At 40.6% G+C, this 13,802-nt stretch overlaps 1 protein-coding gene across 1 annotated transcript; it reads right to left on the bottom strand.

Annotated features, from left to right (window-relative positions):
• Window positions 1-3,705: 3,705 nt before the first annotated feature.
• On the bottom strand, window positions 3,706-8,378 carry LOC306966333 (homeobox protein engrailed-2a-like). The gene is made up of 2 exons (XM_079561061.1): window positions 7,713-8,378; window positions 3,706-4,791 (listed from the first exon to the last, which is right to left on the bottom strand). Exons 1-2 carry the CDS (start codon window positions 8,095-8,097, stop codon window positions 4,478-4,480), a joined length of 699 nt encoding a protein of 232 aa, XP_079417187.1. The 5' UTR covers window positions 8,098-8,378; the 3' UTR covers window positions 3,706-4,477.
• Window positions 8,379-13,802: the final 5,424 nt, after the last annotated feature.

The following is a 13,802-nucleotide window of genomic DNA, read 5'->3' as shown; positions in this document are numbered from 1 at the left end:
AAGTGGAAAAACCCAGTTTTAACCCCTTAACTCCCACCGGAACCGTGCACATTTTCTTCAGTTTGGCTTTACCCCAGTCCAAAAGCTTCTGGGAAAAAGCTGTGAAAATAACAACAAAACTGAGACGGAAACAATGATGGAAATGTGAGAAAAAAAGTGAGAAAACATTGACAAAAAAGTGCCGAAAAAGTGGCAAAAATGTCATAAAAATGTCACAAGAAATTGACAAAAAAATGGACGAAAAAATGAGAAAAATTTAACAAAAAATGACAAAAATATGACAAAAAATGGACGAAAAAAATGACAAAAATGTGATAATAAATGTGATAAAAAATGTGATCAAAATGTGATCAAAAATGTGATCAAAAATGACAAAAATGTGATAAAAATGTGATAAAAAATGACAAAAATGTGATTAAAAAATGTGATAAAAAATGTGATAAAAAATGTGATAAAAAATGTGATAAAAAATGACAAAAAATGACAAAAAATTTGATACAATTTGACACAAAAATGTGACAAAAATGTGACAAAAAAATTACAAAAATGTGATAAAAAATGACCAAAAAGTTTTTTAAAAAATGTGTTGAATACCCAACAAAAAAATGGTGGGAAAAAAAAATCTGATGACGTGAGGAAAAAGATCCTCTCGGTTCAGGTTAAAAGCTGATTGAAAAAAGTGTCAAAAATAGCGACGACATGAGATAAAGGTGAGGATGAAAATGCAACTAAAAGCAACAAAAAAGTGACAGTAACTTTGTGACAAAAAAGCAAACAAACGAGCCAAAAGAGCAACAGAAAAGTGAGGAAAACGCAACGACAAATACATGACAACCCGACAAAAAAGGGCAACAGGAAAGTGACAAAAAAATGATAAAAAGAGACATAAACGTGAGACGAAAATGCACTTTTCATTGTCTGCATGGGTTGATTGATATTCAGCTCAGACGGGGATTTGGTAAAAGCGGCACTAAACTAAACTAAACTAAACTAAGATATGCATATTTACAATATTGAGTTTATCTTCAGTGTCAAGCAATGTGGAAAATGATGAGGGAAAATAGGTTGAGAATAAAGTAGAGAAACAAAAAAAAAGAAAATTGGTAGAAGAATGAATTTTGAGAAGAAAAAGTGGAAAAAATGGGAACTGATTTATGTTTGTCAAAATCACCCGGCCATACTTACAGGCGGACATTTATTCTATGTCCTGATTCTGTTTTGCAGATCATCCCCAACATGACAAACCGGGATAAAAGTGAAACACAGTTTTTGTTCAGCGTCCTTTATTACTGATATGGCAGAATAAGATATAAGTTCTGTACACGAGGCGTATAAAAGTATAAAAGTCCTGATTTGAGAATGGCACAGTTGTAGCAGTATGTACAGGTTTAAGGCGTCGACACAAACACATACTCCGTGAACCTCCGGGAGGAACATTTCTGCCACAAGAACAAGAAGAACACAAGAACTAAAACCAAAACAACAAGAACTCAAACAAGAACTCAAACCTCTGTCCAAAAACATGGTCAGCGCTTCTTAAAGAGGGTTAAAGATGGATTTAAGTCGTTTTTCTGGTTTGGACGTTGGTTTACGCTCAGTTTAGACACAGTTTTAGGCCCAGTTTTGTCCTGATTTGACCTTGAGTTATGGGCGGGGGGTCCCAGGGCGGCGTTAAGGGGCCCCAGGATGACGTCACGACACAAAAATGGCAGATATTAACACTATTTTTTAGAGAAGTTCTTATTAACGACAGCAGAACGTTCATAGGGTCGAACCGCGAGGTGCACATTGATATTAAAGTGTGATAAAGTTTCTGATCTTTGTGGACGACTGAGAGCCTGAATGTCAAAATGTCGGGGAGACCAGGGCTGGTTGTCACATTGCTTCTTATATTATTCACACACTAGGGGGCGCTGTGACTTGATCTCATTGTGCCTCCATTTGCACAAATAAAACATTGAAATGAGGAGACGGTTTGTAAATCTTACACCGAGCAAAAAGCTTCAGATCATCGCTTTGAGTTGAACTGTAGTTGAGCTTTGGAGATCTTTTTGTCCCACCGACCCCTTGGGGCATTTATTTATCCTCAGAGACCCCCCCCCCCTCGAGGATCCTGCCAAAGACTTTAACAAAGTGAGCAAATAACATCGATTATTCAGTGTTTTGTTTAAAATGTAGCTAAAATACTCAGGTTACTGAAAAATAACTGATACAAATTCAGAGGGAAGTCTTTGTGTTGTTCTGTTTTCTGGATCTACATATTTGAGTTTCAGTATCGAAAACCAAGTATGGATGAAGTATCGGTGAAGCCTGAGTCGACCAGATTCTGAGTCAAACCTGCAAAGACACATTTCACCTCGTCTTTTGGGGAGGAATTGAGTAGTTTTATCATACAGTACTTTTTACTTCATTATAATGAAGTGTCTGTTTCTTATTTGAGTCAAAATAATTGTTACTTTTTCCGCTCTGATTAAATATTTTTACCTTAATGGAGCACATTTTCTCCGGTTTGACTTTACCCAAATCTAAGACCGGCTGTAAGCGCTACAGTGGACAGAGTTGTGTCATTGCAGATTTAATGTCCTGTTGATGAACTCTGTGTAAATGTGACGACCAGCCCCAGTCTGCCCGACTTTTCAGAGATCGCAAACTCTGCACTCCAAATGTTACTGGAGGCGAGTAGAGCAGCCAAAAGATTTACTCGAGTAAGAGTAATATTACGTAAAGTAAGTAGTGATCCAATAATGACCGATGCTGCTTGAGCTGTGAGTGACTGAGAGTAAACGCCTGATGTGTGACATAAAATATGAGAAACAAAACCTGATATTATGTAACAAATCATATATTTCCAAAGAAAATGCCTGAAAAATATGTAAAACTATATTATATATATTATATATGAAGAATGAAGAAAATAAATCACATAATGTTTCTATGTTGTGCGTCAAAATGAGGATTTATCACTTAAAGATCTAACCCTGACTGTTTGTGTCACTGAAGTAAGAGCACAGAGAGCAGTACTAAGTAAAAAGTACAACTCTGAAAAGTACAATTACTTAAATGTGAGTCTGACCCGCCAGAAATAAACTCCGAAAGTCTCGACCTAAACTGGCGTCAATGAAGCGTCTGAACCGGACGTAAACCCACGTCTAATCCAGAAAAACACTCAAATGGTTTGTTTCGTAGATCTTTTTCCTCCTTCTTCAGCCTGACCGTTAGTTTGACGCAGTGGCAGAAATGATCCTCCGAAACGCGCGGAGACAAACATTATTGCAGAAAAATAACTTATGTAAACAAGTCCCTGTAAAATGGCTTGGGGGGAGAGAAACAGCATAAATAGAAGCGCACGTGGACATTCGCACCGCTTTAGGTCCAAAAAGCGCCGCGGTGGATTCAGATCCAGCCCTTATACAAACAGCAGACACTGTGGAGAGGCGTTCACGGCCCGCTCTGAGGAAAGGTCTGCGAGAAACGAGTGCGTAAAGGAGGAGTTTGGGGCCTAAAACAACAGCGTTTTATCTTCAGCTTAAACAACTATAATAAAACATCTTCCAAAAAACATTTTCACATTTAAATTCAGGCTAAATAAAGTAGAACTCATCATTGTTGGCGCGGTTTGATCTCACTTTACGCGCAAAATGTCTTTAAATGTTGGCGAGGTTTGTGTGTCGTTACGCATCGCGCTCCTCCGGGTCTTTAGCGGGGACACGCGCAGCTCCAGGCCGGCACTGAGGGCGCCGTTTGGGGCTTCCGTCCACAGTGTCTCCAGAGAGTCCCCGAGATAGTGAGTAAAGTTAGAGAGACACAAAGTAAAACAGGAAAATAAAAGTCTTTGGCTTTAGCAGAGTTCGTTTCGCCCTAAGGCTGAACTTCCTGTTGACCCACATTTAGGAATTTATGACCCTCAAAAAGAAGAGTTTAGTTTAGAGGTTTGTGCGTCATTAATCTCACATTTACGTCAAGTTTTCAAACGTATTGACAAGAAAAAGGCAGCAGAGACTTGTCGTAACAACAGACTCAAATCAGGCTGTTTTAATGAGGTTTGGTCTGAATGCGTAAATGTGGGTCAACAGTGGAGATACTGAGGAAACGCGTTTAATCAGAGGCGGCTCAGTCACGAGGCTCAGGCCGGAGTCTGAGCTCAGTCTGCGGGACAGAAGAGGCTGAAGTCTCGGCTCCAGAGGCGGAGGAGGAGAAACAATAATGTCTGTTACATGTGCGTAACGTGGGCCAATCACAGGCCTTAAAGTCTGAAGGTCATTTCAAAGAAAAAGGAACTTGGTTTATGTTTTTGCAGATGAATTTAGGCCTAAAGCGGTGTGTGTTGCAGATGTCGTCAGAGTTGCATTCCCTCAGCTTTTCTTTGACTCTGTGTATTTGCCTTGTGACCTCCATCTCAGGCTGAGGGGCCCCCGACACGCCTCCTCAGCGCGTCTCAGCTCCGTCTCCAGCGCGTCTCGGCTCCGTGCGCGCCGCGTCAGTCGCTGTCGGAGCGGTCCTTGTTGGTGGTGTGGTTGTACAGCCCCTGCGCCATCAGATGCAGGGCCAGGGCGTTCTGGTTCCCCGTGGCCTTCTTGATCTTGGCGCGTTTGTTCTGGAACCAGATCTTGATCTGGGACTCGTTCAGGCCGAGCTCGTGCGCGAGGCTCTGGCGCCGCTGCTCCGTGAGGTACCGGTTCGTCTGGAACTCGGTCTTCAGCCGCTGCAGCTGCTCCGCGCTGAAGGCCGTGCGCGGCCGCTTGTCGTCCTTGGCCGGGGGCGCGGACTTCTTTGGTTTACGGGACCGGGGGCCTGCGTTTGGACAAAAGCAGGAAACACTTTGAGTTTAAAGTTTTCAAAACCTTTTTGCTTCAACACAAACAGAAACAGTGAAGTCAGTAAAGGACATCACTGGTCTGGCCCAAATCTGGGTCAATCCAATAAAACATCCAAAATAGACCAACTCCGCATTTCAATTTTCAGACCAGAAAAAAAGTAGATTTGATTCTAAATAAACGCTTCAAAAATAATAAATAAGGACTAGATTCATTAGACAAAACAAAGAGTTGTTAACGTTTGAAATGCGTAAAGTTGAGGAACATGTGCGTAAAATGTTATAATTATGAGGAAAAGTAAGTGATTAAAATAAAAGAAGAAAAACAGTAAATAGATTATAAATGTACATGATAAATATATTCGTTTAAATGACCTGAATGACGCTGATTAATTGTCTGGTTCAAACATTATTTAATTGTGTGAACATTTTGTTTGTGTCTTTTGTGAAACGCGCTGAGATTTCCGCCGAGTGTCTTTTTCGCCACTTGACTCCGCGTCATAAGTGTCCTGTTGAATTAAATATGAGGTTATGGGAAGCTGGGTCACGGCGGAGGCCGGTGATTGGGCGCGGGGAGGGGGCGCAGGTTTTTTTTTTCGGGGGGAGGTGGAGAATGATCGACACCTCTTTCCATCTCTGATCCCATCATCTCTGCTCAAAGAGCCCGCGCTCAAAGCAACAAAAGTTTTCTGCCCCAACAAAAGCGTAAAAAAAAAATGAGCTGAGAGTGAGTGAAATAATTTGATAAAGAGACAAAGTTCCGGCAATCCAATTTAAGACTTCAGCCATGTTTGATTCTTTTCATTTAGTTTGATCACATTCTTGCTTTAATTAATGAAGGTGAGACGAAAGAAACAAAGCGACAAAATCCTGTCTTCAATAAACACCACTTTTACGCATAAACTGCGTTAGGATTTTGCCCTTTTTTATTTGGATGGATATAAAAGTTTTGATCATCTGGACTAGAACTTCAAATGGAAGAAACACTCATATTATTGATACAAATAATGACATTTACATCACATTAATAGTTGAATTTGCGTAAAAGAATAAAATCGCAGGTTTGTTTGGGCTCCTCTCCAAGGCCCGGGCCCTTTGTGCGACACCGGCTTCAACTTTTATCCCAAAAAACTTTCTCAGAACTACTTCAAAAAATCACGAGCAGAAACAAAAGCGCGTTCATCAAATCCCCAAACTTTTCCACTATCTCCGTTTTTTTTGTTTAATCACGTCAGCATCGTCTCAAGTGAAGAACATCACAACAATTACGCACCGCGACCTGACGGCACAAAGAGGTCTGGATGCGCCAACTGACCAATCAAATCCACCCGAAACACCCCAGTCCAGCTCCCAAACTTTTAAAGCACTTCCCAAAAAAACACACCGCGCGGCTAACGAGCATCTGGATTGTTTTTAGGTTGAAATTTACGCGAGAAAAATCCGCCAGAATAAAAGGGGGAATCGCAGCCCCTCTCCCTCTGCGCCCAACCCCAGATTTTGGGGATGGAGCCATTGTCAAAAATATGCAAATGAAATATTAACAAAGAAGCGGAGGGGAACAATGGCGTTAAACTTGGTTACACTTTAACTTTGCGGATTTTTGCGCATTTTCTTCGTTCCCCTCGCGCGTTTACGCTTTTCCCAACACTTCACCGACGATTTACGACCGGCATGGAGTGTTTTTCCAAGAGTTTTAACCAAATTCTGAGCCCAAAACACGCAGGCCCCGAAGGAAATTCCCAAAAAACAACATCCATGTAAGCACCGGCTTTTACGCACAAAGCTTTATACATTTCGTTTGGCACACTGAAGAAACGCGTTGGGAAGCTGCGTGAGCGCGAATGGAGTTTAATATTGAGATTTTCTTTTGTTAAATGTTATGAATGAGTCGAAGGTGGGGGTGGTGTATCCACAATCCAAGCGCGCTCTCTCTCTCTCTTTCTCTAAGCTCGTTATGTCCCATTGTATCCATGAAAAAAAAAATCGATCAAACCATCTGGACTTATTAAAAAGTATAATGAATTTCTTAATCGAAAGCCCACTTTATTTTGGCTTTTCCCCCCCGATTTCCCCCGTCATAAAAAGCTATTACATTGATTCGTATTTACTCACAAATAGAATTACAATTCACGACAACAGCGGTTCATCTTTACGCACAAAAGTAACGCGTGAATAAAGTCATATTTCCAAATAATTACAGACAATTCTTCTGATTCAGTGGCTTTTTGTGCTGAACTGCAGGGAAATACTGAAGATGTGAACTTAATTTTGACTCGAAACCGCTGCTCCTTTTGCACAATGGAGCAAAATAGCGCTTCATTTCATTCATGGTAATAGACACTGATAAGCGAAGCTATATTTGCCAGATAAAGGAAATCGTTCACACCGAAAAGTGACTCCGGGTCTTGTTTAAAACTAAATGTCCAGACCATGTTTTACGCACGACATTAATAATATTTCATTAACTAGTTCTAATTATTATCATTTTATGCTGGAAATGCTAAATTATATTAAAAAATGTAAATTGCTTGGCGACAGTGGGTTTTTCGTTGACTTGAAGTTGGCCATTTTACGCACAGTTGCCTCTTGTGACATTTTCCCTTCACTCAAGTCGCCAACTACAATGGCCACTCTGACAAAAGTTCCCCAACTCGTCATGTCTTTGGCATCTTTACGCATGAATATTATATCTCACAAAGCACAGCAGCGGCCTGTGTGTGTTGGAGTAAAATAAAAAGTTGAATAAAGTCGTTTGGGAAATCATTTAAAGGCTTTTACGCACGCGTTTATACGATCTCTTTTTTATTGTTGTGCCATAAACCTGAGACCTCTTTGGAGCTCTTTGTATTCTCCTTTGTGGTTTGTTTTCGCACAAGTGTAGCCTTGAGTGTCCACGCACCTGCTGACGGCCGGTCCGAGTAGCGCGTGCAGTAGACCCAGGCGGGCCACAGCATCTGTTTCCCCGCGGCGCCCTCTCCTCCGTCCGCCCCGCTCCTGCTCGTCTCATCTTCGGACTCTTTCCCCCCCGCGCCTCGCTCCCTCTCCTCCTCCTCCTCCTCCTCTTCCTCCTCGTCTTCCTCCTCCGTCGTGGCCTCTCGGCGGGTCTCCACGCGCTCCGACGGGGGCCGCTTCTCCGTCCTCCTGCGGCCGAAGTCGGCTCTGAGGATGTTGTCGATGTAGAAGTTGGTGACGCGGTGCGCGCACTGCTGAGGCCCGTGCGCCACGACCATCACCCGGTTGGACTCGGCGCTAGAGTCCCGTGCGCCCTGGCCTTTGTGCTCCATCGCGGACACTTCTTCTTCGGGTCAAAGTCCTGGTCCAGATTCGGGATAGTCCTGTTCCCAGTGTCCACGGCGGACTCCCCCGAAATATCCCCCACTCAATGCAACAAAGCCAATTATTAATATTTATCACGCCTTTTTCTAATTTAAAACCATCGTGCGCGCCAGGGACGTATCAAACCCTTCCCATTACGCATCCACAAGGCGCACGCTCTACTTTATCGAAATAAAAAAAATGTAAAAGCACTACATTTAAAAGCTAGAGCCCTGCTGTTTAGTCTTGAATCTGCGGCCACTGAAGCGTCTCTTTGATGCGCAGCTCTAATACTTTCACTACGGCGCTCGCTCCTCATTTCTGATTGGCCGAAGACGCAGCGGTGACGTAGTGCGCCAGTTTTTTTTTTTTTAAGACACGTGCCGAGAGCCAATGGGAATCGGGGGCCAAGGTCACGTGAAGCGCACTGGCTCCTCTAAAGGTGAATGAAAAACCCCAATGTTTTGATTCACGGAGCGTCGCTGCACTTTTACGCACGACCCGGATACAGAAGTCGGCGCACCGCGGCTCAGCCCATCTCAGTGACGAGTGAAAGGTAATGGGGGTGGTCTGGGAGAGTTATTACAAGCGTTATTACATTTCAAATAATAAACATGGACAGTGTGCTAAGTTTGTGAGACATAACTTCATTTATTCAAAATGAAGTTTTTTTATTGGGAAAAAATTGCACCAAAAGAAAACACAATTATTTCATTATGAGGCCTTTTTGAACTTTTCATATTGGTTTTCTGTATTGACATATATCACAGACAAAGCAACACTGTTTTACATGCTGCATTATTCTGTTATATTCTCAGGAGGAGACGTGTTTCTCTTTACGCAGCGCTTTTACGCACGGTTTCTTATTCTCGCTGACGCAGCACAATGGGAAGGACGTGGAATAGAAATGTTGGTGGTTAAAAGTGTGCGTCTTCCCTTGAGCGCCCACGCTTGGAGTTTCTAGTGGTTTCTCCTGTGCCAAATAGTGCCCAATCTAATCCACTTTAAAGTACATTTTATAAACAAGTGATGCCGAAGTGCTGCACATGAAAAGATGAAAAGTAAATCAAGAAAAACTGACATTAGACTAAAGACAAATCCAGGGTTTGACAAGAGTTTGCACTGGATTAGAGTTTATTCACGAAACCACATTCTAGTTGAGTCCAGGCCCATCACAATAACAAAATCTAGTTCGATATATTGGGGCTGGAAAATATCACGATAAACAATATTACTGATGCCATGGAAACTAACTCTGGTCTCATATGACAGTCGACCTAAATCTGAATTTGTTATATGAAATGTCAAATAGTGTATTTTTCCACAAATTAATGTCGAAAAAGTGTCTCAGTGCATTAAGTGATTGCATCTCACAGGCTTCAGCTCAGAGTGAAAAGTAAAGTCAATATAAAACGTTTGCAAAGATAATTCAAAGAGAAAACGGGACCTTTAAACCGTCTCTCACTGCGCACATTATTGCGCCTCATTGTCCGCGGCGCGGCGGTTTCCTGTAGTGTCCCCGCGGCGGAGGACACTCTGGGCGGCGGCAGATGGAAGATGAGCCGCGGGACAAAGCGGAGGTCAGCGCGCTCCGGCCTCTCTCCAAAAAAAAGAAAAAAAAAAAAAAAAACCTTCCCCAAAAACAAACCTGTGCGTAAACGGACCACAAAGGCCACGGAGGAAACACGAGGGGTCAGGGCACTTCCGGGTCTGGGAGAGGTTATTCACGCCAAACAAAAACACACGGGGCATCTCTGGACACTCGGCCTGGGGAGGGGGGGAGGGGGGGTTATTCACAGGTTATTGTACAATAGAGTTATTAAGTTAAGCAGAGGTGAAGAGTGGCCAAAACTAAAGTTATACAGAGTCACGTTACTCCTAAATAAATCCATGTTACTCGAGTTAAAAGTAGTGATCGCAATGATTACAGTACATATACTTGAGTAACCTTGGCGAAGGCAAGGCAAGGCAAGTTTATTTGTAGAGCACAATTCATATACAAGGCAATTCAAAGTGCTTCACAGTTGTATAAATATAAGAAAAAAAATACAATCAATAAAAACATCAACATAGAATTAATCAATTACAGTAAGAGGCAAGAGTGTAGATAAAATACTTTCAGTCATATGCATTTTTAAGTCTTGTTTTGACTCGCTCTGTCTTGAGCACTATTTCGCTCGGCGAAAAAACTACTACTACTACTAGTGTTCTCACGCAGTACTTTTTACCTCCACTTGCGAAACATGTAATATCTGTGCTCTTACTTGAGTAAATAGTTACTTTTCCCACTGTGAGTAAATATTTCAGTGTATTTTAGCGACATTTTCTTGGAATTTTCTTTGTAAATTCCACGATTTCCAAATGAGTTTTTTTTTTCCACACGATTTATGGCAAAAATAAATCAGACTCAGTTACTCACAGTACTCAAGTAACATTTTCCCCAAGTACTTTTTTACTCTTACTTGAGTAAACATATTTGGCCAATCCACTCCAATCGTTTTAAACTGACAGACACTTTTAAATCCTGCCCTCTAGTGGTGGAAAGAAATATAGGTCAATTTACAGTGGGTTTGTCAAATGTAATCCGAGGTGTGTAACGTTACTTTGAAAGACTCAAGTAAAAAAGAACTTGGAGAGAATGTTACTCGAGTACTGCGAGTAACTGAGTAAAGGCCTGAGTGACACGATGAGAAACAAATCTCGACCTGAAGCTTTTGTAACTTTAACTTTTACTCACAAAGTGGCACAAGTAACGTTTTTTACTCAAGTAAGAGAAAAGATACTTCATTACAATGTTACCCAAGCAGAAGTAAAAAGTACTGAGTGATATAATTACTCTAATAAGTACAGTTGTACTTCACACTATGAATGAATGCAGTTTTTTTTACTATCAGAGGTGGGCAGAACTCAGTTACAATAACATGTTACATAAACTGTCCTGTCAGAGACTCCTGACTCTCGTGACGCGGTTTATCCATTCTTTTTTATTTTATTTATTTTTTAGTTACAAAATCATATACACAAGGGGAAAAAGACCATATACAATTTAAGTTAACAGGTACAACATCGTGTTTATCCATTCTTTAACCTCTTAACTCCCGCCTGAACCGAGAGGATCTTTTTCCTCACGTCATCAGATTTTTTTCCCATCATTTTTTTGTTGGGTATTCAACTCATTTTTGTAACTTTTTTGTCATTTTTTTTGTCATTTTTTGTCAAATTTTTTTGTCACATTTTTATCACATTTTTGCCATATTTTTGTAATTTTTTGTCACATTTTTAGACACATTTTTTTCATAATTTCGTCAATTTTTTTAAATCAAATTTTTGATACATTTTGGTCATTTTTTTGCCACATTTTTGTAATTTTTTATCACATTTTTGTCATATTTTTGTAATTTTTTTGTCACATTTTTGTAATTTTTTATCACATTTTTGTCATATTTTTGTCATTTTTTAGCCACATTTTGTAATTTTTTATCACATTTTTGTTACATTTTGGTCATTTTTTGGCCACATTTTTGTAATTTTTTGGTGACATTTTTGTCATGTTATTGTAATTTTTTTTGTAATTTTTTGCCACTTTTTCATCAATTTTTCGTCACTTTTTCATCAATGTTTTTCTCACTTTTTTGTCACATTTCCATCATTGTTTTCGTCTCAGTTTTGTTGCTATTTTCTCACCTTTTTTCCAGAAGCTTTTGGATTGGGGTAAAGCCAAACTGGAGAAAATGTGCTCGGTTCAGGTGGGAGTTAAGGGGTTAATAACAGACACGGGACCATGATGACGTCACGTTGGATTTCGGAGACGACAACGTTTCTGATGTTTGTCTCCCCCTGGTGGACACTGGAGAGTCTATTCACAGAATCTATCTCACCGAACTGAGCACATCTACTCCAGTTTGGCTTTACCCAAATCTAAAAGCTTCATGAAAAAAAGGGACATAAATGCAACAAAATAAGCAACAAAAGAGACAAAAAACATCGAAAAAGAGGCAAAAATGCAACGACAAAAAATATTGACAACACGGCAACAACACAAGGAAAAAGATCCAGTTCGATCAGTTTTTTAAATGAGGCGTAACACTGGCCGAGAGAGTGGGGCAAGATGAGCCACCCTTAATTTAGATTTTTATGTAAGATCATAGGTCTGCTCTTGACATGATTTGAACATGACAGACCAAAAATTGGAAAAATGTTTGTAAATGTTTGTTAACCCCCAGCTTTTATGAAAAAAGCGTTTTTCACTACTCAATTTTGGCCTGATCACAAAAACTTGTTCCCCTCATGTTGGTTTGTCATTTTGATTGGTGTAAAAACAGATTTCTTCCTAAATAAACTCAACTGTCTTCGTTATTTCAAAGAAGAAAAAATGGGATAAATTGACCCAAAAACGTTGAATGAGTAACAAAGTACAGACAGTTTTAATGTTCAATTCTATAGTTTTTGCTTTGTTTGTTGTCAGGTCTGGGTTTACAGACAAGCAAATTAAAATGAAATATTACATTCAATTATTACTTTTTTTTAGAGCCAAAAGTGTATAATCTACAGATGCTGTGTACGAAAAGAAAAACATCTATTATATATATAAATTAAATTGCTAATGAGAAACACGAGACCAACATCTTTAAAACCACATAATCCAGACAAATTACAAATTAGACCAGAGATGCAAAAAACTAGAAAACATCCCATTATATATGTAAATAGTACAATTTAGTATTTATTTTATTCTGTTCTTACACAACAACCACCAAAGCAAAAAGTGGCTCATCTTACCCCACTCCCCCCTAGACTGTAAACTCCAGTCAAGAAGCTTTTAGATTTGGGAAAAGCCGAACTGGAGTGAGTGAACAGATTGAACAGGAGGTGGCCCAGCACACAGCCTTGGGGAGCCCCGTGTTCAGTGTGATGGTTCCGGAGGACACGTACAGCCTGTGGTCTCCCCGTCAGAAAGTCTGCTGTGGGATTATAGAGTTGAACACTGAGCTAAAGTCTAAAAACAGCATTCGAACGAAAATCATTCAATTAACAGCACCAAAAACAAAAAAACAAAAAACTGCATAAGTTTGTTGATTGAGCCGCAGTTTTGGCTGAAATTATGCACAAAGTTTGCACCAAAGTTTCCCGATGGGTCCAGTTTTCTTTGAATATCGACATTTGGGCTTGTTCCTCTGTTTGATGGAATGTTCCGGCATTAAAAACTTCAAACACAGGAATCCCGTTTGCAGCGCCTGAAGGAGACTCGCAGTCACATGTTCTTCATCTCTCTGTTAAAGGCTGTGTGTGTGTGTGTGTTCTTGTACTTACTACTTTGTGAGGACCCGTTTGCGTTTTTAACCAACAGAGTGAGGACATTTTTGTGAAGTGAGGACTTTTAGTTGGTCCTCACTTATTTGAAGGACTGTTTGAGGGTCAAGATGTGGTTTTAGGGTTAGGGTTAGAATTGGGTTTAGGTTAGGTTTAGGACTAATTAAGGTTAGGGTTAGGGTTCGGGGCTCTAGCCTTAAGGGGAGGGTCTGAGTAATACGTTATGCCTATGAGTGTCCTCACTAAGATAGAAGTACAAGATTGTGTGTGTGGAGCAGCGGGGCGTCTCGTTAGTACAAGGACATTGAGGAGAACAGCGTATTCCCCAAACCTCGCTCCGCTCATCCCGTTATCCCGGGCCCAG

Source organism: Gobius niger (genome assembly GCF_951799975.1).
Source record: "Gobius niger genome assembly, chromosome: 8".
Classification (NCBI taxonomy): domain Eukaryota; kingdom Metazoa; phylum Chordata; class Actinopteri; order Gobiiformes; family Gobiidae; genus Gobius; species Gobius niger.
The sequence above is the reverse complement of the archived record's forward strand: the minus strand, read 5'-3'. Positions and strand labels throughout refer to the sequence as shown.

Bases quoted from the DNA above. Each gene is read 5' to 3' on its own strand.
- LOC306966333 (XM_079561061.1), bottom strand. From the start codon at position 8,097: ATGGAGCACAAAGGCCAGGGCGCACGGGACTCTAGCGCCGAGTCCAAC. The intron at 4,792-7,712 runs GTGCGTGGACAC...GTCCAAACGCAG, and splicing joins CTCGGACCGGCCGTCAGCAG to GCCCCCGGTCCCGTAAACCA.